Source organism: Thunnus maccoyii, chromosome 9, assembly GCF_910596095.1.
Source record: "Thunnus maccoyii chromosome 9, fThuMac1.1, whole genome shotgun sequence".
Lineage (NCBI taxonomy): Eukaryota > Metazoa > Chordata > Actinopteri > Scombriformes > Scombridae > Thunnus > Thunnus maccoyii.
Window position 1 is genome coordinate 15,595,164 of NC_056541.1, and position 22,912 is coordinate 15,618,075.

General features: G+C 40.2%; 1 protein-coding gene across 4 annotated transcripts in view; it reads left to right on the forward strand.

The window, feature by feature from the left end:
• Window positions 1-22,912, forward strand: part of pde4d (phosphodiesterase 4D, cAMP-specific) — a 148,898-nt gene that overhangs the window by 107,420 nt on the left and 18,566 nt on the right. For 3 of the 4 annotated variants that reach the window (XM_042421062.1, XM_042421063.1, XM_042421065.1), the window contains 4 exons: window positions 16,095-16,286; window positions 18,610-18,646; window positions 18,742-18,818; window positions 19,274-19,323. In XM_042421062.1, coding sequence (XP_042276996.1) covers window positions 16,095-16,286; window positions 18,610-18,646; window positions 18,742-18,818; window positions 19,274-19,323 — 356 coding nt within the window. Of the gene's footprint in view, window positions 1-6,884; window positions 6,967-16,094; window positions 16,287-18,609; window positions 18,647-18,741; window positions 18,819-19,273; window positions 19,324-22,912 lie in introns of those variants that run through there. The other variant, XM_042421064.1, reaches the window with a different exon arrangement.

The following is a 22,912-nucleotide window of genomic DNA, read 5'->3' on the forward strand; positions in this document are numbered from 1 at the left end:
GGTTGACATGTATTCATGACTAAAGGTGTCGCACTATTGGTTCAAGATTACTTTTTGTGATGCTCTACTGCACCCTAGTGGTGGAAATTAGGAATCACCAGGATTGGGGTTGGTGGTTTTGTCTGATTGGTCTCATTCGATTTCCCTACATAAAATTTGATTTGCTGCCAAAATGAATACCCTTATGTGAGGTAACTTAATCCTCTTGTTTATGATATCATCAGTGCTCCATATTGTTATTATTATTATTGTTATTATTATTATTATTAACCAAAGACAGTTTGTGCAAATGTGCACAATGTGCAAAAATAGTCTTGCTTGAATATCTGGAATTATTCCACTGTATTCCACAGATAGTATAACTACATGGAACAGTTTTGTTGTTGTTTTTGTTTTAACTAAGATTGCTAATACTTATTGTAATTTGGGAGAGAATACTTTAAAAGTCAGTATGTTTTTGCATGCTCAACTCATGTTAAATCAGAGTTTGAGCTTACTCCTGTAGCTTAAGCTACATTTGGATGATAGCTCATCATTCACAGAAACTGCATACAATTTTGAAACATAGACACAGGACCTGGATGAAATTTCTTTTTCAAGTGCATAGAACTGTTTATTTGGTAGCCTGTTTTTACATTTGTGTCTAAATGAATGCCACACAGACATTAACCAAGGATCTCACCAAAACCTTTGAGACAATATGAACATTTGCTGTTACCTGAGGAGAAATAGCTCTTCTCCAATGTACCGCAACATTCCTCAGCCCTGTCAGATAAAGAAAGGGCATTCCAAGATATATCCAGTCCAAATATAAACCAGTTTATGCCGGCCAGTGTACAGTAATTGAGCAAGTGTTCTGGCACAATTTCAACTGTTGGACATGTGTGTGAAGAAGTAAGGCCGTATCCACAAAGCTTTACCTGAAGTAGTACTGAACATATAGCATAATTATGTGACTATGCAGCAAGTCTATAATATCACTAAAAACATTCTATTCTTGTCATTATTTGTTTTTTTCTTGTCAATACTGAATCTTGATAGTTATTTGAGAAAAGAGATAAAATAGTTTGCTCTGCGCCTGCACTTTGCTCCTCCTTCTCCTGCATCTCTCTCTCACTCTCCATCTCTCTCCATCTTTTTCTCACGTTCAAGTCACACCTATCCTGAGCCCTCTCCTCTCCCATGCACCTCCTCTCACACACCCCTTTATCAGGCTTGTCACTCCTTCTATGCTCCCTCTTTCTCTTTCTTCATCTGACTTGACACAAGTGTGTGCTTGGTAGTGTGAAAGGACCTGGCCAAAATGAGTTTGCCTGTGAACTCAGATTATCTATCTCTGGAGAGGATAGCCCGCTACCGCCACGCTTGCTCCAACGGCTCACCCTACGCCACGAACAAGCCCATCGACATCAAACCTCGTGGCAGGAGAGGGTATGCCTGCTCTCTGGAACTGAAACCTTTTGTGGGAGGGAAGGGGGAGGGCATATCAGTCAACCTAAATCTGAAGCATTGTACTTAGGATTTGTAGGATTTGTTTTCATGTGAAACTATTTTATGTCAACATTCTTGAATGTTGACAGCTTTTTAGGTAAGGTTTAAAACCGTTTCTTTTTTTGCTTAATATAGGAAAGATCCAACTTTTGCTTGCATATGATAAGTTGAGATGGAGTAAATCAGTGAGAAGTCATAGGACAGCTCAGGACTCTAGGAGCTTAAAAGCTTTCTTTCTTATTGCTCTTTGTGTGTGAACTGTGTCTATGCAATGTGCATGTGTGTGGATTTATGTATTTGTATGAGTTACATGAGTGTACACAAAGTGGTGTGTGTTCTCTCTTATCAGAACATTAGCTGATGAATAGCTCCACCCGGACAACACAGTGAACTGGAACTGTGCTCACAACCAAGCAATTGTGTAAACGCTCGTTGCTTGGTGGCTGCTTGTGTTGTTAGAGCTTTGTCGAAGCCTTAGTTCTGCTGTTTACTCTACTGAACCTATAGTGTCAACCTGAAAGTGTGTGTCTGCATGTTTGTGCCTCTCTGTGCCACACTAGCGAGCTGCTATTTTGCTTTTACAAAACACAGTTAAGAGCAAGGTAAATGAAAGATAAGCAGGTTCCATCCAGTCATCATCTAAAGCATCAAGGTGTTCAGGAGCACAGGCCCGTTCACTAACCAGAGCAGTGAGTAAGCTAATAATCAGAGCACTCTCTGTCCATTACAGCTCGCACAGAAATTAAGACCTTGTTAGGCCCATTTTCATACTGCATTTGTCTGACTAACATGCACTCAGCGACCCCCGAAAAAACTAAGATGTGCTATCATCTGATGTACATATTCCTGTGCCTTCGTACCTCTGGTTTTTGTGTGTGTGTACATGAACATGAAGTTCAGTTGTGTATGTGTGTGTGTTTGAGCCTGTATAGTATTTGAATATGAACCTAAGGTAATGGCTGGTGGCGTTTGTAGACATATAGATATGGATAGAGCCTTGTCAATACTGTGGACCAACCATCTGTGCTCACTGCCTGCTCCTTAGTTAAGTGCTATTTATATCAGCATTTACTGAGCGTGTTTTTCTGCACCATATACTGTACTTGGTTCATGGAAAAGTTCTTTGTTTGACACAAAATCAATCATTTCATCAATTATTGTGGTCACTTAATCTATGCATCTGTTTTTTATGACAAGAATTATACTGTCACTTGGCCACTAGGTGGCAGTGGTGTCTATCTAAGTTTCATAGAATTGTATAGAATATGTTTCACACTCTCATGAAGTGATGTTAATTAGATTTGTGCTACAACTGACGTAATAAGTTACCATTAACATAATGCAATCAGCTGTTAGACACGATAGAAGGTACTTTCTATTACATGAATTGAGGTTTTGTTTTGCTGTCATTGTAAAAAAAAAAAAAAAAAGATAAAATATTAATTTCTTTATTTATGCATTCAATTATTTATTTATTTAATGTGATCTTAAAACTGAGCTGATAAAATAGAAACAATGTCAACAAAATCATTAGAAATCATTAGTTCAATGATTTGCTTCCCACACTGCCAGACAGACAGATTTGCATTATACCTGCTCATTATATAAATACTCTATATACATGTGTATGCTGAAAAGGAAAATGCATTAATTAGGACATAAACAGTATAGCATTAGGTATTTATTTTATTTTATTATTTCTTACATTAATGAAAATCTGTAATGTTAACATAATTATTACAACATTGGCTTCAATTTGTTTTTGGTAAGATTTTATGACACATAAACACCTACATAATATCAGTGCTGACAAGAAAAGGTATAGATCCTTTATGGCATTCAGGGAGTTGCATCAGATTTAATATTTCTTCTAGTGTACTATATAAAGTTGAAATTGAATTTATTCTGAATAGAAAAATCTTTGGGAGCAGAAGTCAAACCAACAGTAACATGCCTGCTTTCTGCAAATGTAACCCCTGTTGAGCAGGACTAGGTTAATTATTTTTGTTGGTGTCTTGTACCTCTGCTTCCTGGGGATGGCAGTAGTGAAGCTAAAAGTAAATACTCACTATATATGGATGTGTGTTTATGTGAATGGATGTGTGCTACAGTCTTTGTTTCAAGACAAAAGAGTAATACAGTGTTTTATATACTGTATAGTGGGTCTGTTGTTAAAATAATTTGATTATGTGCAATAGAACCCAAGATCCAACTTCTAATCTGTGTTTGTTAATGAAATCATGTCAGGCGCAGATTGCTTTTTTTTAGTGAACACATCTACCTCTTTAAAGTAAATTCATGAAGTCTAAATGTGTTCAACTTTGTTAAACATTAAACTTAGAGGGGTGACATTGTAACAATGGTAGAGTGTGTTAGCATAGCTCTTGTCATTGTGTTGTTCTGTTTTCATTTAGGATTCATGTGGTTTTATGGTGGCGGTAAGACTGCCCCAGTTTTCTTAGAAATTGGACTCTTTCGTTGTTCTTTCCTTGACCAAGTGGAATGTGCAGACTGTGGTAATAGGATTAGTTTCACCACTTGGACCAGGCTATAAACTACATCATTCTGCCATGCTACACTGAAAACATTAGATGTGCCTATTCAACTCACTGTAACTCACTTAAAGTGCTTCACACATGGCCACAAATTACATAAGATGCCAACCATCCATGCAGGCAGCAGCCAATCTGCTTCACACTCATACTCCTGAAAGGCTTCAAAAATGTCTTTCATTGATAAGAATTCACTCCTTATATGACATGAAATTTGATGGACACATGGTGATGTGGAGGGAAGCCATCCATTAAATGGTTTTTTCTTACCAAAACCCTTAATGTTATTGTGAGCTTGTGTGTGTGTGTGTGTGTGTGTGTGTGTGTGTGTGTGTTGAGCTGCTGTAGATTCCCAGGTTACTGTGCATTGAAAGGTTTCACACTTACTTGAGATTATTTGAGGGTAACTCGGCTTTATTATGTGCTGGAGTGCATCTGCATGTGTGGCTAATGCGCATGCATTTGCTGATATGTCATGTGTGAACGTTTCTGCATGTCAGCTAATCTGCATGTGCGTATGCAAGAGAACTAGCACATGACATCCGTCTTGCTCTCTCCTCAGGTCCGCCTGTTTTCTTCCGTGACATAAAAGCACATCTACGTAATTTGCTCTGAAGTATCAGTAGCTATGAAGTGGATGACCATAGTATTATCAGTCAATGAGCAATTTATTGTTCCTTCATGAAAGCTGGGTGAGATGGATGCATTTCCCTTTCTGTCACTTCCCGTCTCTTTACCCCATACCTCTCCTAAACAAAAGAGACGCTTCCTCTGACTGATGTCACTGTCTTGTTACTTGCGTCTCTAGCAAGTTGCAGTCATGGTACCATGGAAATATTCTCATTGTTTTCAAGATGAGAGGGATGGAATAATGTGTATGCACATGCTCCCGTGTGTCTGGTTACATGTGTTGTTTGTTTTTTTCTGTGTTTGTTGTTGGTTTGTTTTTACTTCTTGGAGCTACTAGGGATGTAGCACTTGCTGTGCCCTGCTTTTTTAACTGTGTCTGCTGATCTAGTGCTGTGTGTTCACTTCATCTCCAATAGATAACTGCAGCAGAGAGATGTGTACTGTACATACAATTCAGAAGTAATTGTCTGTAACAATTGTCTGAAGGACAGTGCTTGAGAGCCAACTTCTGCAATAATGCCACGATGACACCATATCTAAACATTTGATTTGACTATTTATAATCAGGCTAAAATGCATATATGTTCACTTTAGCGTCTTACTCTACTTCTTATTGCTCTTCTTTTTGTGCTTCTTTTCTGCTTGCTGCTACTTGATTGATTCATGGTTTATTTAAAGCATACAAGCTACACACATGACTAACACACAGACAATGTATACAAAGATATAATATCTTGACATGCTTCATTCATATGTGATTGACATGCCAGCCAGCTGACACACCTGTGTGACCTGCCTGGTAGAGTGCTAATATTAGCTTCTTGGCTCACAACTCTCACAGCAGATGATACCCTCTGAGCTCTGAATTCAAACTTATTTTACATTATTTGCTATTATTTTACATTAGCAACACATTGGTGATTCCAGTTTATAGACAGCATGGTACTGCTGATGTTGTGTGAAAATGAACACATACAAACTTAAATAACTTACTCTGTATTGGTGTAGTTGGTGTGCAGCATTTTTAAATCGGAAAGTAAAACCAAATAGTTTTACCTGACAAATGAAATGTTAAAAGAATTTATGTAGCTTCAGTAATTGCTGTTTATATGTTAACCATTCAGTTCAGTAAATTTATCAGTTGAAATATTTAGCATTCAGCTATATAGATTTCATAATCATACATCATATACAAGTCATATTGTATCATTATTAAAAAGGACTTAATGTGATTGATAGTAAAAATTTATTTTGTGCTTATTTCCCTTCACACCTCTTCCCAGTTCACTCCCACACATTTAATTCTCAATTTAAAAATGCTACCATCTGCCAATACTTTCGTAACCTGTTTCCGCTAGTTCTGATTCTTGAGAAGAAGAGAATGAGCTGTTCAGTTAATTCATTGTTTTCTCAGTTTGTTTCCTCATACATTGCAACCACATGAATGATACTCAGTCAACTCAACCAACACTACCTTCATCATTGGCATGTTTTAGCTATTGATTTAGGTTACTCAGGTAGCCGAGTGACTGACACTCGAGACGCTTGTTAGGATTGCTGGGTGATAAAGTCCCACCCTTAAAGGAATTACTACTACCAAAACAACCCCTCCCACTCCAGACATACCCAAGCTGCGGCTCAGGGAGACAGAGAGAGAGAGAGAGAGAGAGAGGGGCAGAGAGAGAATAGGAGAGTCATGTAACTCAACGACAGGGACATATTCGTAAAAAGAGAGAGCAAGAGAGACAGAGGTAAGGAGAGAGGGAGAGAAGAACGTGTGAGGGAGAGGGGATCTTATTTCTACTGCTCAGTGATTTAAAAAAAAAAAACATTGAAAGAGAGAAGCAAAGTGAGAAAGAGTAACAGAGTGAGTGCATGCCTGGATTAGGAAAGAGGAAGATCACACGATGATCTGGCAAGAAAGATAAGTGCAAGTGAGTGAGAGAGAGAGAGTAGGGTAAAGAACCACCTACTGTCAAACGATCGGAGCTTGAGGAGGAGCAGCAGCAGTGTGGAATACTGTTGGACGGAAGGTTTGATCTGACTGAACTCAGCTTTGGCTTCAACCAGCTCCACCAGACTGTGGGAAGGACTCAATCACTTCAGAAGACCAGTGAGGACTGTGGTCAGACCACAGCGGAAGGCTGGTCAGAGGGCTCCAGGTGGCCCAGGGGGTGTGTGTGGATTTATGTGTGTGTGTGTGCAGATGTGGAAGGAAAAGCCATACCATGAGTATCATTCTTAAGCCACGGTCGCGCTCTACCAGCTCATTGAGGAACACGGAGGGAATATGGTAAATAGACTGGAAACTTTGTCTCCTCTGCCACATGTCAATCCTGTTGTTTCTATGTTTATGTCTTGCTCTATTGTTCTTCATCCGCCTGTGTGTTGCTGAAATACTTTGGCTTAGCCTCACTGGATTAGACCCAAGTCCTTCCTTTCCGGTTTTCGTCTGTGTTGGTTTGCAGTGGATTTCTCAGTTTCATGTTTCTTCTCAATCAAAACTTCTCTGCCTCTTCCTCAGTTTACTGCAAAAAACATCTATACCCTATGTATGTCAGTCAGTGTGGGGTTTGTTTGAGGACAGTTTGCTGGTCTGATTAGATAAATTCTGTCCTTAACTCTGCTGTGCTGTATGTTTCGCTTTATCAGACCGACTTAATAACGTCACAACACCTGCTGTAGCTGTCATGACCCTGGTGTATCTTAGCCTCCGTGTACTTTTAGTAGAACTCACTGTTTATTCAGTCAATTAAACTGTCTAAAACACTCACACACACAAGGTTAAAAAACAACACATCATGCATGGAGGAATGTGTGTTGGTGCTCCAGCAGTCTATAGGTCCTCCTGTCTGCACATGGCTCCAGATAAATCCAGGATGCAGAGTGCAATGCCAGGGGCACAAAATGCCCTGCCCTCCCCTCATGTCTCCTCCCCTCTTCCTGTCTCAACTTGTCCTTGCCTGTCAGCACTCATTTCCTACTAAGAGACTGCCCTGTAGCTTTAACATTGGAAGTTAATGTTCACTCTTTTCCATTGTGGTACCTGCCACTAGCCAAATGCTAGTAAAATATGCAAGTGCTTCACTCAGTAGCCAAAAAATAATGGTATTGAGTGGCTGGTAAAATTTGAACATTCATTAGCCATTTGGCCGGTGGCTAAAGTTAATTTTGTGTGTGTGTGTATTTGTGTGTGCGGGGTGGGAGGGGTCACCCAGCAGCAGCGTGTGTTTGATCCCTGTAGGACATCCCTGCAGCGTTCACAGTGTTCTCACATTGTCAGTTTATTAATCTGCTCTACAACCTCCCCAGCAGGAAATGATGCTTGTGTGACATGAAGACATATTAATTAGGTCTTTGAGGGTAGTAGTTCCCAGACTGGTACAGATGACAGACAGTACAAGATGCGGTTTGATGCAGAGCTCCATGCAAGTACTGGTTAAAGCAATAATGTCATTAAACTGATATTAATGTGAGAGCTGACTGTGGAATGTGGCTTTTCCTCATGTTAAAAGCTGAGAATCTGGCAGCGTTAGGTTCTTATGAGCCATCTTTTTGAATGGCTACCAAAAGCAGTACTCAGCTGGACAAATCATACCGTCCCCTCCATCTGTCCTGCCTTCCTTTCATCTGTTATTCACTGTTTTATCAAGGCTTCTTTTACTGTCTCTCATCAGTGATGCGTCTTTCATATTTGTTATAACCATGCTTAATATTTACAGTATATATGTGACTTTTAGTAGCACTCGCATGTGTAGGTGAAAAATCAGCTTTCTGTGGTAGGAGGGTGTGTATATGTGTGATGTACGTATAATGCAGAAAGTCCAGCGTTATCTCCTGAAGTCAGTGAAGTATCAGTATGTGTGTTTCTCAGCTGTACATTTGTGTCTCTGCATGCTTGCTTAGGAATGCTTGTGTATTCGTGTGTATTTAACTCCTTGCGTGTGTGCGTATATAAGACAATGACGTGCGCTGGGTGTGTGACATGCCCCCTGGCCTGTCCAAACTCAAACAGACCCCACTCCACCCAAGCATTTAAATGCAGGTTTGTGTACACAGACTGAGTATCCATCAGCGTGTTAGCTCAGCAAATGTGGATTGAGTTTGGGAGAGGTGAAGGATTAGGTTTTTTGGCAAATTGGATGTTTATGAACACCTACTTCAGTGCCTCTCTCCCACTTTAAAACCAGTAGTGATGTTATGGTGTCCTGAGAAAAGGTATAGAGGAGTGGGGAACACGTGACTTTGAACTTAAGTGTTTGTATCTGGCCTTTGTCAGTCCCCAGTTGGGCATCTGAGTCAGGCTATAAATGTTGAAGGTTACGTGTTATTTGGCCTCTCATAGGGCCCTACAATGTACAAGTTATCTAACATATTTTCCAGATCTGACCTTTAGTAATCCAGATCTGAGATGATGAATAGGTCTGAAAATAGGTCCATAGTTAAGGGAACTTCTATGTATATAGGAGTGGAACTGGTTTGCTTTGCTTCAAACCATGTGAACTAAGACTACGCTGCATTGCCATGGTGACCTCTTTGTATGTCTCTCATGATTGACTGATTTTTCTGAATGGCACAGTGACAGAGAACACTGAAGCAATGTCACGACTTAAGTGAAGGACTTACAGTATTTTGCTTCTACCTGACAGGGTGAGAAAAACCAGGAGGGAGAGCGAGTAGGAAAGAGAGTCTCCAGAGAATCTCCAATGATAATTTTTGGCAGACAAAACAGGATAATGTACTTAAACTTTCATGCAAACATTTTTTCAGTGCAGCTTTCTGTACAGAGTCAAGTATGTTAATTAGAAGCTTTTAAAATATTACCGGCTCTAAAATTTACTAGCCAACATGGCCTATTTGGTACATGGCCATTTATCTGTTAAAGACTAAGCCAGCAAATGTGGTGGGTGTGAATTTCACTTGTATTTATGTATTTTTATGGCTGCTTCCACTCATGTGTGACTGAAGAAGGGGTGTGTATGAGGACAGATTATCAGTTAGTGGGCAGTCACTTATCTGCTTGACTTACTGTGCTGTGGGCCTCTTCACAATTTGTTTTTAAGATGGCGAAGACAGTGCCAAAAATTAAGGTTTTGTGGGTGCTAGTATGTTGCATCATGGAGATTTTTTTTTTTTGGCCAGAATGTTAAAAAGAGTATTCAACAGTGGTTAGCTACTTTGTCTACATATGCTGAAATATTAGGTTCACTGTCGTACATGTAAACCGAGGTAAAGAAAATTCTAAGTTCATTCTAAGTTAGTAGAGCTGGGCTATATATTAATATATATATTGATATAGTTTTTGTCATTGTGTATTGTAACGTTGGAAAAAAATATTTTCTACTGATCTTTAAGACTATGTTACTAACTAAAAGCTTGATATAATTTGAAATATTCCGATATCAGTGCTGATATGATACCTGACTTTCATTAATGATCCCAAAATAATACTTTTTTTAGTTCAATTAATGTAATCATGCCTTTGTACCAAAATATTTTCTTTTTTATCAAAAATATCCCAAACTTTTCAATGCATCAGTGTTAAATTCTGTCTTAACACAAGTAGCTGTACAAGAACTTTGCCTCAATAGAAGATAAAATCAAAAGGTATAATTTAGATCAGGGAATACCCAATCACAAAATAAGTCTATTCCTATATTGCTCATTCATAATAATGACCTTGTGTGTTTGTCAGTGGTGATAAAGTACAGTAGCGATATATATGGCAGTGTATGGTGGTTTTGACATCTCTTGTTTAATATATCCACATGAGTGAGAATCATCTGCACAGTATTGTTACAGTAAATGTTTGAAGTGATAGGGGATGTAAACTTATAAAGCAGACAGAGGTGTTGGCTCTACAACGGCACAACCAAAATAGATTTTCCGTTACGTGCCATATCCTTGCATCAGTTGTGCCATCTGCACCCACTCTCCAGTCTGTGCGTGTCACCTATTCATTTTGCATTTAGTACATGGTCAAGGTTACGACATACATGTTCAGGCTCACATACTGACACTCCTGCGTGCGTCCAAGGGAACACACTCCTCATAATCCTCATAAATACAGACACTTGAATGCTTTCACACTCACACACACACACACACACACACACATATATACACACACACAGCTCTGACATGTCTCTCCTTGTCCTTCCTCCACTGCCTGCTCCCCTTGGTGTCCTCACAGCTTTCTAAAATAAGTCCAGTGTCATCTTCCCTCTGTCTGCTTCAACACACATATCAGCTCTGATCAACACTACACTCCTCTAACACATCTGTAGCTGTAGTTGTTCACCAATTTTTGTAATTCTGTTTCAATTGTAGTCATAGTGAAGGTTTTAGGATTTTCTCCTAAATACTCTATAGAAAAATAAATTCTCAATGTCACTTTGTGCACTTATTTGCACTTTGGAAAGAGACAACAACATAATGTTTGTATTGGCTGACCAGCTCTGAATGATTGTTGGAAAACAGAGCTTCACTATCCTCCCCTCAGCTGATTATTTATCAAAGGCACTTATGCCCTGACCTGCTTCTCCAATGCATTTCCTCACAGTTCTGTCACGTCAACTCCTGTGGTGTTTATAATTGCTCAAGTAACCCAGGGCTGAAAATGAATGAGTCATTGATCTATGGCATTTTGTGTTTGCGAGAGAGGGAGAGACAGAAAGATAAGGAGAATAGACTGAGACAGAAGTGATGGTGCGCCAGAGAGAGGGAGAGAGAGAGAGAGAGGATAAAAGAGCTGTGCAGTGTCCTCAGGCATATATGTGACCCAGCAGCGTCCTACAGTAGAAAGTCACATCTCATCTACCTCAGCGCTCTTACTATGCTCCTTGTGTTTTAACCCACCAATATTCCTTTACATTTTTGAGGTTTTTCTGGCAACAAACAACAACATTTTATTCCCTGCAACCCAAACTCAAGCATGAAACTTTACTCTTGTGGGAAACCATGTCCCTATAGTCTGCCTTTGAGTGTACTCATGTAGATTGCACATTTTTTCAACAAAGATAAGCAATCGTCCAATCAGGCATTCCACTTCCAGCATGTTATTGTCGGCCAGATTTGTTGCAGAAAGAGATAAATGCATAGATGTTATTTTCAGGAATTTAAATAGTCATATGAAAGTTGAGGTTATCTTTTGAAGTTAGTAGCTGCAAATCACAAGTTTGTCCCAAAGAGTTTTAGTGTCTGTGGAGAAATCAACACCTTCTATTCTTGAACCCTTGAAATCAGGCTTGAAATTAACAGGCCTTAACATGGTATGAAAATTAATTGTGATAGGCTACAGTTGTATCAGATTAGATTTGGTCGTGTTTAGATGTTAAATTGTTGCTAAAGCATTATTATAATCAAAATATTACTGTATAGGATCAGTAATTTCATTGGTTCAGTCTTCCGATCTAGTTTGTTTTTCAGTCTATGGACATACCATGCTTGCATGCTCTAGTCAGTCAAAATGTAGTGGAAGTAGCTTTAAGTAGCTTTTAACTTTAAATTGTGTCAGCTGTTTAATTGGGATCTAAAAAGTTAGTTTTGAGAGCTGGTTATATGTAGAGACGATAGACGATAGGCAGTGTAACTTTAAACTATTTGATGATGTTCAAGAGGATGAGGACAAACGTTAGCAGTGATGTTCAGCAGATGGGATATCTGGAGCAGCTTGAAACTGCTTTCTGTCATCTGTCCAATCTTTGTGCATCAACTATTCCCTTCCTGGCCAATTAGGTCTGGGTTCTGGATCACTCCCTTTCTGTGTAAACTGTAGTTTCCTTTTGCCTCAGTCTATAAACAATGCTGGAACTGCTTCCATTCTCCACAATAATCCTCCTGTGAGATGTACTCGTGCTTGTTGATTCTCACAACACAGTCATAGGGGTGTAATTCTTTTTCTTTCTTTTTTTTTACTTTTGGTTGCTCGTCAGAGGCAACTCCTTTGTGTCAGAGTAGGGAAAAAAACGCTAGACATTCCCTCTGTGATGTCAATGCTGGTGTAATACTCTCAGTCATTCCCAAAGAGGGCGTGCCTGTAAAGTCACACTATACAAACAAGGACACACGCACACACAATGTGAGTTACGTGTCAAAGGTTTGGATGCGAACCTGTGTGGGCTGTGACGTCAAAGTGTTATAATGAATCAGTTGTTAAGCATATGCTGGGTGTTATGTTTTTGCACTTGCGCTATCTTTCTATCTGTCATCTTTGTCTTGTTCACAAACTTGATACACTCACCCATGTACACTTATCTCAGAATACAACGTATCCAGAACAGCTGGAGAACGGACTGACCTGTGCCTTGAAATAACTTAGAAGTAATTTATGAGACTTTGTGGTTTCACACCTGTAGTAAAGAAAACAGATGGATCACTTGTGTATGTGGGAAGATCAAAGTTAAGCTAGTCCTGGTTTAGATTGACATCGTTTTGATCTAATACTACATATAGAAAGCGAGGGTGAGAGGACTCAGGGACAGAGACTGAGGTGATGTGTGTAAGATTAGACAAACACAACTGTGAAGAAAAGTTACTGGAGTCATTGCAACTCACATATTACCTCTCTGTCTGTCTAAGAGATAGTTAGAGACGGGGACGAGGACAATACGATTGCCCTTCCCTCAGTGATTAGGCAGACAGCCAAACTATCCGCTTCCACAACCAAAGCTCACACTCACTTAACTCCTGCCACTCAGAGAGATCACAGAGAGATAGCTCAGCATTTAGCCATTTAGTTGCTGTGGAAAATATGCTTGGCATGTCCTGCGTACCCTTATGGCTGTGTTGAGCATTTCAGATACACAGAGATAAGCTTTTGTTTCAGAGGTGAAGTAGTACCTGCACTTTAGAAAGTTTTCCAGATATTAGTAAAAAAAAACAAAAAAAAACTGTCATTCTTTCGGGCACTTGTGTAAAAAAGTAGTCATTGTCAAGTGATTGACATAAGTGACTGAAGTCATTGACACGAGTCACTGAATAAGGTTTTTCTTGTATGGACTGTTCATGTTACAATTTATCAGGAGATATAAAGTTTAGCTACTCTCATGATAGGGTGCAGCATTCTGGCTTTAATTTGGTTCTTGCATAATGCTAGCTAAACTGTGCATACTATTGACATATTGACTATAACAGATGGATGGGAGCTACTATAGACCCCATCCATAATACATGTCCGTAGCTCTGGGTGTGTAAGACTGATCTTTGGACTGTGTCAGCGATATGGCCCTGGGGACGAACAGTCAGCATAATAACTTCTTCCTTTTAAAATCTCTCTCACAAGCATTCATAAACCAAGCTCGTAGTGGAAGAAGAGGTGCACTGAACTGATAGCAATATTAGTCATTTCTCATTGAGTTTAGCTGGATGTTTTAGTTCAGCATGGTCCCTACACCTTGTGCAAACAACAGAAACGTACACATATGCACAGCACTGTTCACTCTGTCCATCCTTTCATCATTCACGTGCACTATGCATACATACACATAGAGGCACACCGACATGAGCAGGGTGTCCCATACTGGTTAAAGTGCAGATCATACTGCAATGTTTCCCCTAGGTTGAGTGGTTTGGCCTGGCGGCGGGGGAGGGGACGGGGTTAGCAACAATGAGGTTAGCAACCCATTGTTGCTAATTTTGGAGCTAACCCCCTTCACTTTTTACAGCAGTTGGGGAAACAGACATTTGACACACACAGCATTTGTTAACTGACACACTGTAGTCCGTACCGTACACTTACTGTCAGATTGACAACTTAATAACTAACGACAACTAATGTTAAAAGTAAAGTTAGGCTTTGATGTGTGCTTCCTGGCTCGTTTTAAAAAAGATGAGAGACAGAGAGAGAGAGCACCAGCGAAAGAGAGTGAGGGAGAGAGAGAGCAAAAGTAATTGAGCAAGCTAGGGAGTGAATGAAGAGAGGGAGCAGGGGTAGCAAGAATGCCGGTGACTCAGATCAATAAAACATTATTTACTGATTGTTCCACAGTGGTTGCATTTCGGAGGAAAAATAATCAAGCCCACACACTCACACACCTCTGCTCGGACCTGCAGCTGAAAGCCGCACCCCCTCCCCCTCATTTGGTCTGAATACGGCCTTACTGCTAACCTATTCCTCTGCTCTGCTCGCATTCACCGTCACTTTTCTGATGCTTGCTCATAGACTGTGCGCTTGCTCTCTCACTTAACCACTCACTCGCTTACGCACTGCCCTATTCCTTAAAAGGAGTTATGCTACCAAGAGTTTCCCAGGCAATGACACAGACGTTGTCTCGAGTTTCGACAACACTGCTCAGAGGCTCCCAAACCCTATTGATTTCCGAATGAATGGATATTTGGCGTTATTTTTGGCATTTAAAAAAATATTTTTTGGCCTGGCAGGGGTTCTTGTTGGCCTGGCAGCCCACCAGGCTTGTACTATTATAAGGGAAAAGTACAGATCATACTGGATTAAAAGGCTTTTTCCATAGTGAGGGCGATGATGATGGCAAAGGGGACGTCATCCCTGTGCGTATTACGCATAATGCTGAGGGAATCCCCCCTGACCTTACCATCTACAGCAGACAGGATTATGGGATTGCTTGGTAACCCTAGCGAAGAAGCAGATATCCCTGGTGATAGGCGTTAGTCATCACCTGGGTGAACCATCACCTAGGAGACTAAGGAGCTCATCGTGATATCGCAGTGGGAAATGGTGTCTCTGGTTTAGAGACGCCTTTCAACTGTGAGTCAGTGGCATTGTTAGAGCAGAGGTATTCCCTGTGGCCCTTTCTCTGTGTTTCAACAAAGCATATCACTTGAGTTTGTTAAGTCTGCTGCTGATCATAATCTTCCAATAATCAGCCGGATGATGAGTAACTGGCTGATTATAATTTTTAATTGGCCCACATGCGTACTATAAGCACATCATGTGTAGTGTAGTGTTAATGACCATGAAGTGAGTTTACAGCAACATATTGAGAAACAGGCAGAACCTATGCTGCTGCAATGGAAAAAAATATTCATGTGGGTTTAGTCAATATGTGAGTAATGTTTGCATAAATTGTGTAATTTTTTTAGAGATGGATAGCTCAACTATGCCATGAAGTACAATCTGTTGCACACAGTGCTTTTTTAGAATTTTACAGGAAATGGTTTGTGAAAAGTCTGTGTAATTTGCATCATTTCAGGCAAACATTGAGCATTGGACATGCTGTACCATGATTCTGAACTTTTATTATATTCCTATTTATTATCCTGAAATGTTACTGGGGACATTAACATGATCACAAATGCTGTTTGACCTGTCAATTATCATCAAAATAATGTTTAGATTCTGCAAGACAATTATTTCTCTTTTCAACGCCAATTAATATCACCTGTACATTTTTACATTCTAATCAATGTCTTATTCTCCCTTTGTCTCTGTCTCTTCATGCACAGTTTCGATGTGGACAATGGCACATCATCAGGTCGCAGCCCCCTGGACCCAATGGCCAGCCCAGGCTCAGGCCTCATCCTGCAGGCCAATTTTGTCCACAGCCAACGGAGAGAGTCATTTCTCTACCGCTCCGACAGTGACTATGACCTCTCGCCCAAGTCTATGTCCCGAAACTCCTCCATTGCCAGTGACATGTAAGTGCATTATGTCTTTCGATTGCACTCAAACCTTCCTAAAATGTATCCCAGTGTTCCCTGTTGTGCTGAATGTGTTTATCTCCACTTTTCTTTCTGCCTCTCTGAATCTGTGTCATGCCTGGATGTGTATTAGAGCAGGTCTTAAAGCTCCCGCACCGGTGGGAAGTGTGCATGACCAACAGCTGATTGTGTGGTGTCACATCTATTCCTAGCCATATCTCATAACATAAACAAGGTGATCAGTAAACAAAGTATCCACAACCATAGTGACTATTTTGGAAATTGTTCATTATATCTGCAGAGCTTATGGGGATAATAGAAGGGATTTATTCACTATATTTAACCTGTTAACATCCCAGATGCCTTTGATCATTTGTATTTTATATTATTAACTCCCCATTGCCTTGCAACTGCAGAAGAACACATTTCATACATGATGATAACACACACAAACAAGCTGATATCTTGTGACTCAGTGTATGTTGATAGCATTTTCCTCATTTCCCACACAGTGGTAGCTATCCAGTTACATGTACTGTACACTTAGTGCTACTGCACAGGAAATAAAAATATTGACTGAAAACGTAGCATTTCGATCCAGCCTGAAAGAAAGACAAATAGACAAAAGGATGAAAAATAAGGTGTGCGGTAACCTTACACTTCCTCCCTACTGCTGCTTTTTACTCTGTAGTATTAAACCAATGACCCTGCCTTGACCTCCACCCACTATCCAGTTACCAAGTAAAAACCATTATTACAAGTTTTTATTAATCCCTCTATGGCTCATTCATTAACATCTTTCTTTCTTGCTCAATGGTCACACACAAGGAAACTTGAGTCAGCGAGCTCGAGGCAACTAGTCTCAACAGCTCTTATTATAAAATTCCTAATAAAACAGCTTCACAATTAAGTTAAACTTGTTAAATTACAGTTTCATATTTCTATTTCCTAAACTAACATCGTGTCTACACAGAAAGCATTTCAGCCATGTTTTTCAGTCGTCCATGTCACATGCGTCTGAAGGAACAGTATGCTTCTATGTTTATCAATACAGCTGTCTACACAGCCTGCGTATCGCCTCGTTATACATACGTAACCGTGACCCAAGACTTATTTTTAGGCTTCAAGTCTATTTTCCTCAGTTTTACACATGTATCTACAGTCATTGTGTATATTGGGCTCTGAGCGCTTCCACAACACAGGTGACCTACGCTCCACACTGTACCTGAACACCTCTAGTGTAGACACACAGACGGAGCATTCGCTGCTGCTGCTCTGCTAAATGTGCTGCTCATGCTACGCTTTATTTTCTCCAAAGAACAAGCCTCTCAAAAGCTTTAAAGTTGAGTGAAAGGTGAACAGCCATCATCTAACCCCTTTGCTTGCCCCTCTCCTTATCTCTCTCTCTGCGTCTCTCTCAGAGAATGTGTAGCTGGTCATCTTTACTCTGAATACCTTCTATTTGTCTTGTGATATGAGCAGATGTCAAGCTTGCGTCTCCTTTGACTTTCACACCAGGCATGTCAGCTCACGTGCCAGTGGGTGTGTGCGTGACGCGACTGTGGTATCGTAGAACTGAGCAGTCGGCTGAGCGCTCCGTGACACTAACACCACTCTGTCACCTGAACAAATGTTGACAGTGTTCACAGTCATAACAGGGCTCGGAAGTCAGCAGGATTTTGGCTCACAGATTACCGGTTAAAATTCCTTGAGCTGGAATTGAGTGAGTGATCCCTCAACAATGCCTGCTGATGTGCCCTTTAGCAAGGCTCTCAACTCTTGATCTACTTCAGTAGCCATATGTGCAAGGGCTTTCACATAATCACAAAATCACAAATATGCTTACCTGATGTTCTCCTGAATTAATAAAAGTTGAAATAAGGATTGTATAGTTCAGGGGAGAGTAGGGGACAAATTGAAAGAGAGGGAAAGGATATGAAGAAATGGTGACATTTTCTGTACAGAAAGTGCAAAGTCGACTTGCAGGTTTTACAGTGTCAGTGGTGTGAGACTTTTTTTTACTTTATGTGTTCAACAGAGACATGACCAGCAATGAAGCCCCTCAGTCCTCTTACTGAAACTATCCTGAAACTATTATACGTTGTGATGTAGGGCCTCAGCTGGTAGCCGATGTGTAGAGTTAACATGTCACTTTGATTGAATGCATCAGAGACGCTGAAACTAATCTGATGTGATGACCCCCGCTCCTCCCCCCCTTGACCTTTTCAGAACAGAACATAAACACACTCCTCTGTTGTCAAATGTCAATACACTGAAGACGTTTATTTAACATTAAAGCCGCTCTCTTTGTGTCTTCCAGCCATGGTGACGATATGATTGTAACGCCATTTGCACAGGTGAGCGCTTTTGCTAAGCTTTTCTTCATGTTTTATATTGTCATAAATTGATAAATACAATATGAGTCAGTCCTAATCTAACCTCTTACCTTCAGGTTCTTGCCAGCTTGAGAACTGTACGGAACAACTTTGGTGCATTAACCAATCTACAGCAAGACAGAGCATCCAATAAGTAAGTTGCCAAGCTCTTCTGTTTTTATGAAACAGAATGAAATCTGTTTTTGTGGGAGGAGTGATTGTATAAGAGCAAACAATGATCAACTGTGGCCAAAATCTCACAATATTTGATGGCAGTGACTTAATGACTAAGACGTGACAGTGACTTGAAGCCAACATTCTTCATGCTGCACCTGCTTGTGCTGCCTGAAGAGTTCATTCACATTCTGGCTTTGTTCGCCCTCTGCTGTTTGTTATTTGTACTACAACAACAGCAACAATAGTTTATAAAGGTACCCTCTCCCATCATGTTACCTACATGTACTGTAACCAATGTAATAAGTGAAGGGGGATCCTTACTGCTAACAGTCATATAGAGAGTTATGAGTAAAATTAATTGTAGTTAACTGTTGAATCTCCGTTTCTGGGAAGGAAATGTGTCAGCTTGTGTCTTTGTTTCGCCCACAACAGGAGATCACCCATGTGTAACCCACCACCCATCACCAAGACCACCTTTACAGGTATGTGGACAGCCTGAATAGCTTGATGATGTGTGTCCTCTGTGTGTGTGTGTGTGTGTGTGTGTGTAGTAATGGTATGCGCTGTTTTACTTAGAACTGGCAGGAAGCAAAATTAATCTTAACCATCAGAAGGAACACTGGTGTTGTTATAGTGATTTTTTTTTAAAAAAAAGTTTGCTTTTATTTTGCATTTAAAACATCTATCGTGTGTGGACCAAAAGTGACAGTTAGTGAGCTCTAACTGTGGCTCTTTAGTGGCTAAAACTGAACACAAACTGAACTGGCACCTAGTCTGAAATACAAGGTGCCAGTTCAGTGCCAGGACTCTGTCATGTCTCAGCACTTCATCCACAAGCGTAGACTTATTAATATTTAGATAATTAATTGTTAGACTCTATATAGTCATACCTGATGATATCTGTAACGACTAGACAGACAGTGTCTACTGCACAGCCTGTCTGACCCACTTTAAGAGTTTTTGTTGTGAAGAAGATGTTGTGCAGACAGTCTAAGACGGCCAGAATAGACTTGTCCTTGACAGCCACTCTGCTTTTTTAGCTGTATTAGTGCCTGTAACCTAGCTGGTGTTTGCAGGAGATACCATATAACCTCCACCGTTAATAAATAATTTCTGTGTGTTTTGTTTAGTAAAATGATCCCTAAGGCATTTGCACAGACACCCATAGAGTCATACAAACACACACATTAATGCACATGATAACAAGGGGTCCTCGCAGAAAACATTTATGCTTTTTTACAGGTGCAAAAATGGTGAAAATACCTAAATATCATGGGGAGCCAAATTTTCTCTCTTTCACCTTGAGTGGTATCCATCCAGACATTCTTCCCAGGAATCACATGCCTGATACGTAACCTGCTTATATATGAGGAACTGGTGACATTGTGCTATATTTAGAACACAATCATACTGGTGCTCAGCCATTATGGGCCCTGCCATAAACTGGTGACAGCTGTGAGTCATAGTCATGATTGTTTGAGAGTATTGACTACTTGTAATGCAAAGGCTTGCTGAAGCGGTGACTAAGTCATCTTGCAGAGAGACAGGTAATAAAGGAAGCGTAATTAATGTTAACTTAGTAAATCAATCAAGGAGAGGATACTGGTGAATTAAAGAAGGATTACATTTAGGTTTCTTTGCTCTTCCTTAGCTTCCCTATTCATCCGTAGTGCCCCTGCCTCTGCCCTGCTTGTCATGCATTTTTCTGCCATCTGTCATTGACTTACTCTTGAGATAAGGAAAGTAATTCTTAGGATGAAGTAAGATCTAAAAGTCCAGTGACCTTTTACCTATTTTAGATGAGAATAGATGTTTGTTAAAGCTAAAGAGAGAGGCACTAACTCATAAGTGTTCAGCCTGAGCCCTAACAGAGTGAATGGGGTCACAACTCATGTTATAACCGAAATTAATTAACATTATTTCATTCACATTTAATGTCCTATATACTCAATCCAACATGTTTTGAGAGTGATTGAAACATCCGGCTCATTTTCTGGCTGTGAGGTCAATTTTAGAAGAAAGAAGCCACTCCTCTAAATAATTTTACCTTTCTTTCTCACCTTGATATTGCATCTTATATATGGAAACAACATGGAATGAGGCTCTTAAGTATGTATATCAGGTCCCCATTACATGGGATGTTTGATTTAAATGGCCCAGCCAAATGTATAAAGAAGGATATCAAAATATGAACAGTTCTTCCTTTATGCTTATGGAGCAGAGTGGAGTTATTAAAGATGAATATTTTGCCATTTTATTCCTCTTTATAACCATTTTATTTAAATGGTTTAGGGGCATCAACAGTTTATTTTCAAGCTTCATATGGAGAAACAAAAATCTCTTGTATAAAGTGTATAAAGTTTTTTGAAACTAGATGAACGAATCAGAAAAGTAGACAGAAAATAGGAAATGACACATGCAGTGCAATGCATCCTATTGGAAGGAATATATAGGATCTTACAGGTTAATTTTGCTAAATTAGTGTAATTAAGTGATTGCTATATCTTAAAATGTAACTAAATTCAAGTTGCTTAACATCAAAGGGTTCCAAACGATGCATGATAAAATAACATACATGAATAATCAAAACAATTGATATCACATCAATATTATTTCCTAGTAGTTCAGGCTCTCCTCTCTCCTTGTCTCAGGATTTTCCCTTTTTTTCCCCTTCCTTCTCCTCCTCCTCTCTCACCCTCTCCCTCTCACAGTCCGACTTCACTGTCGAGCTGTTCCGGTACATAGTTTGGCTGCAGCCCTGCGTCTGTGCAGCAGAGTGGCCTCTCCGAGCGCCGGTGTCTGATGTCGCACTAAGCATGAGAAGAATGTCATTGACGTCAGTGCAGTTGCTGTCAGAAAGAGTAGCACCCCAGCCACTGACACCACACCAGGGAGAGAGACAGAGAGAGAAAGGGATACCGAGAGAAAGGAAGAGGAGAGAGACACAGAGAGGAGACAAAAGAGGGAGGAGGAAGGATGTTCAGAGATCAGCGGAGGAAACGAAGAGTGTGGGAGAGGAAGGGGGACTAATGGAAGGAGGGAGGGAGAGATTTGTCAAAGACAATGAAGCAGGAGAGGGGGGATATTGTAGAGAACAGGAGGTGACAAAAGAGGTTTCGAGATGGTCAGTTGTCATGCTTGTGTTATTCACTAGAAACACCTGCATTGACAAAAACAGGGTAGGGTAGTATTATATTATAATTCATTATTACAAATCATAATAGCCCTTAGAAATATTCCGGGGCTAAAAATCTATACATGCAATCCAGAGCTGTCAACATTACACCTTTAAAATCAATTGAAAATGCAGTGTTTTTTATCATTATAGCCCAAACGAGGACAGCACAATATAAGACTTAAAGCTAAATGCTAACTGAAATGTTAAGCTGATACGGCATCCTGTGATTAAATTTGGTCCTCGTGTATTTTAATCTTCCACTGTTTTCTCTGTCTGTGTAATTGAATTACAGCTAAAGTGACCCCCTCCCTCCCCCCCTCCCTGATCACATAGCATTAAAAGCCTCTGCTTTCCCAAATTAGTCAAGGCATCAATATTAATTGGCTTCTGACAAGGTGACATTTTCTGTTAACATAGGCTGACTTTGAGAGAGGCATGTCTTCAATTTCAGATCAAAAGAAAGTGAAGGATACTTAAATGTAGGGCTTATGACTCTAACGTCTTACTATCTTTACAGTCTTGTCAGCCATCTATTTGTTTACCTCTCTGTTTTGGTGTATTTGTATGCTGAACATATATTAGCATGCATGCACACACAACATAGGGAGCTCCCAGCTCTGGCTCCACTCCTTTATCAATCCAGTCCATGTTTTGTCACTCTCCCTTCCCCATCCACAGTGCAGTCCTCTCAGGCTTTAGGTACAGCTTGGGGAGAGCAGCACGTTTGGCTACCAGGGACGCCGAAGCAACAGCAGCCCACCCCCTATACACACACAGCATCTATAGGAAACACTATCCAGCACACACACAGTACCGGATTATACCCTTTGCTTTCCTGGATACCATGGATGTTTTTATTGGCAGACAGGCTAAGGAGACAAAATCATGATGTG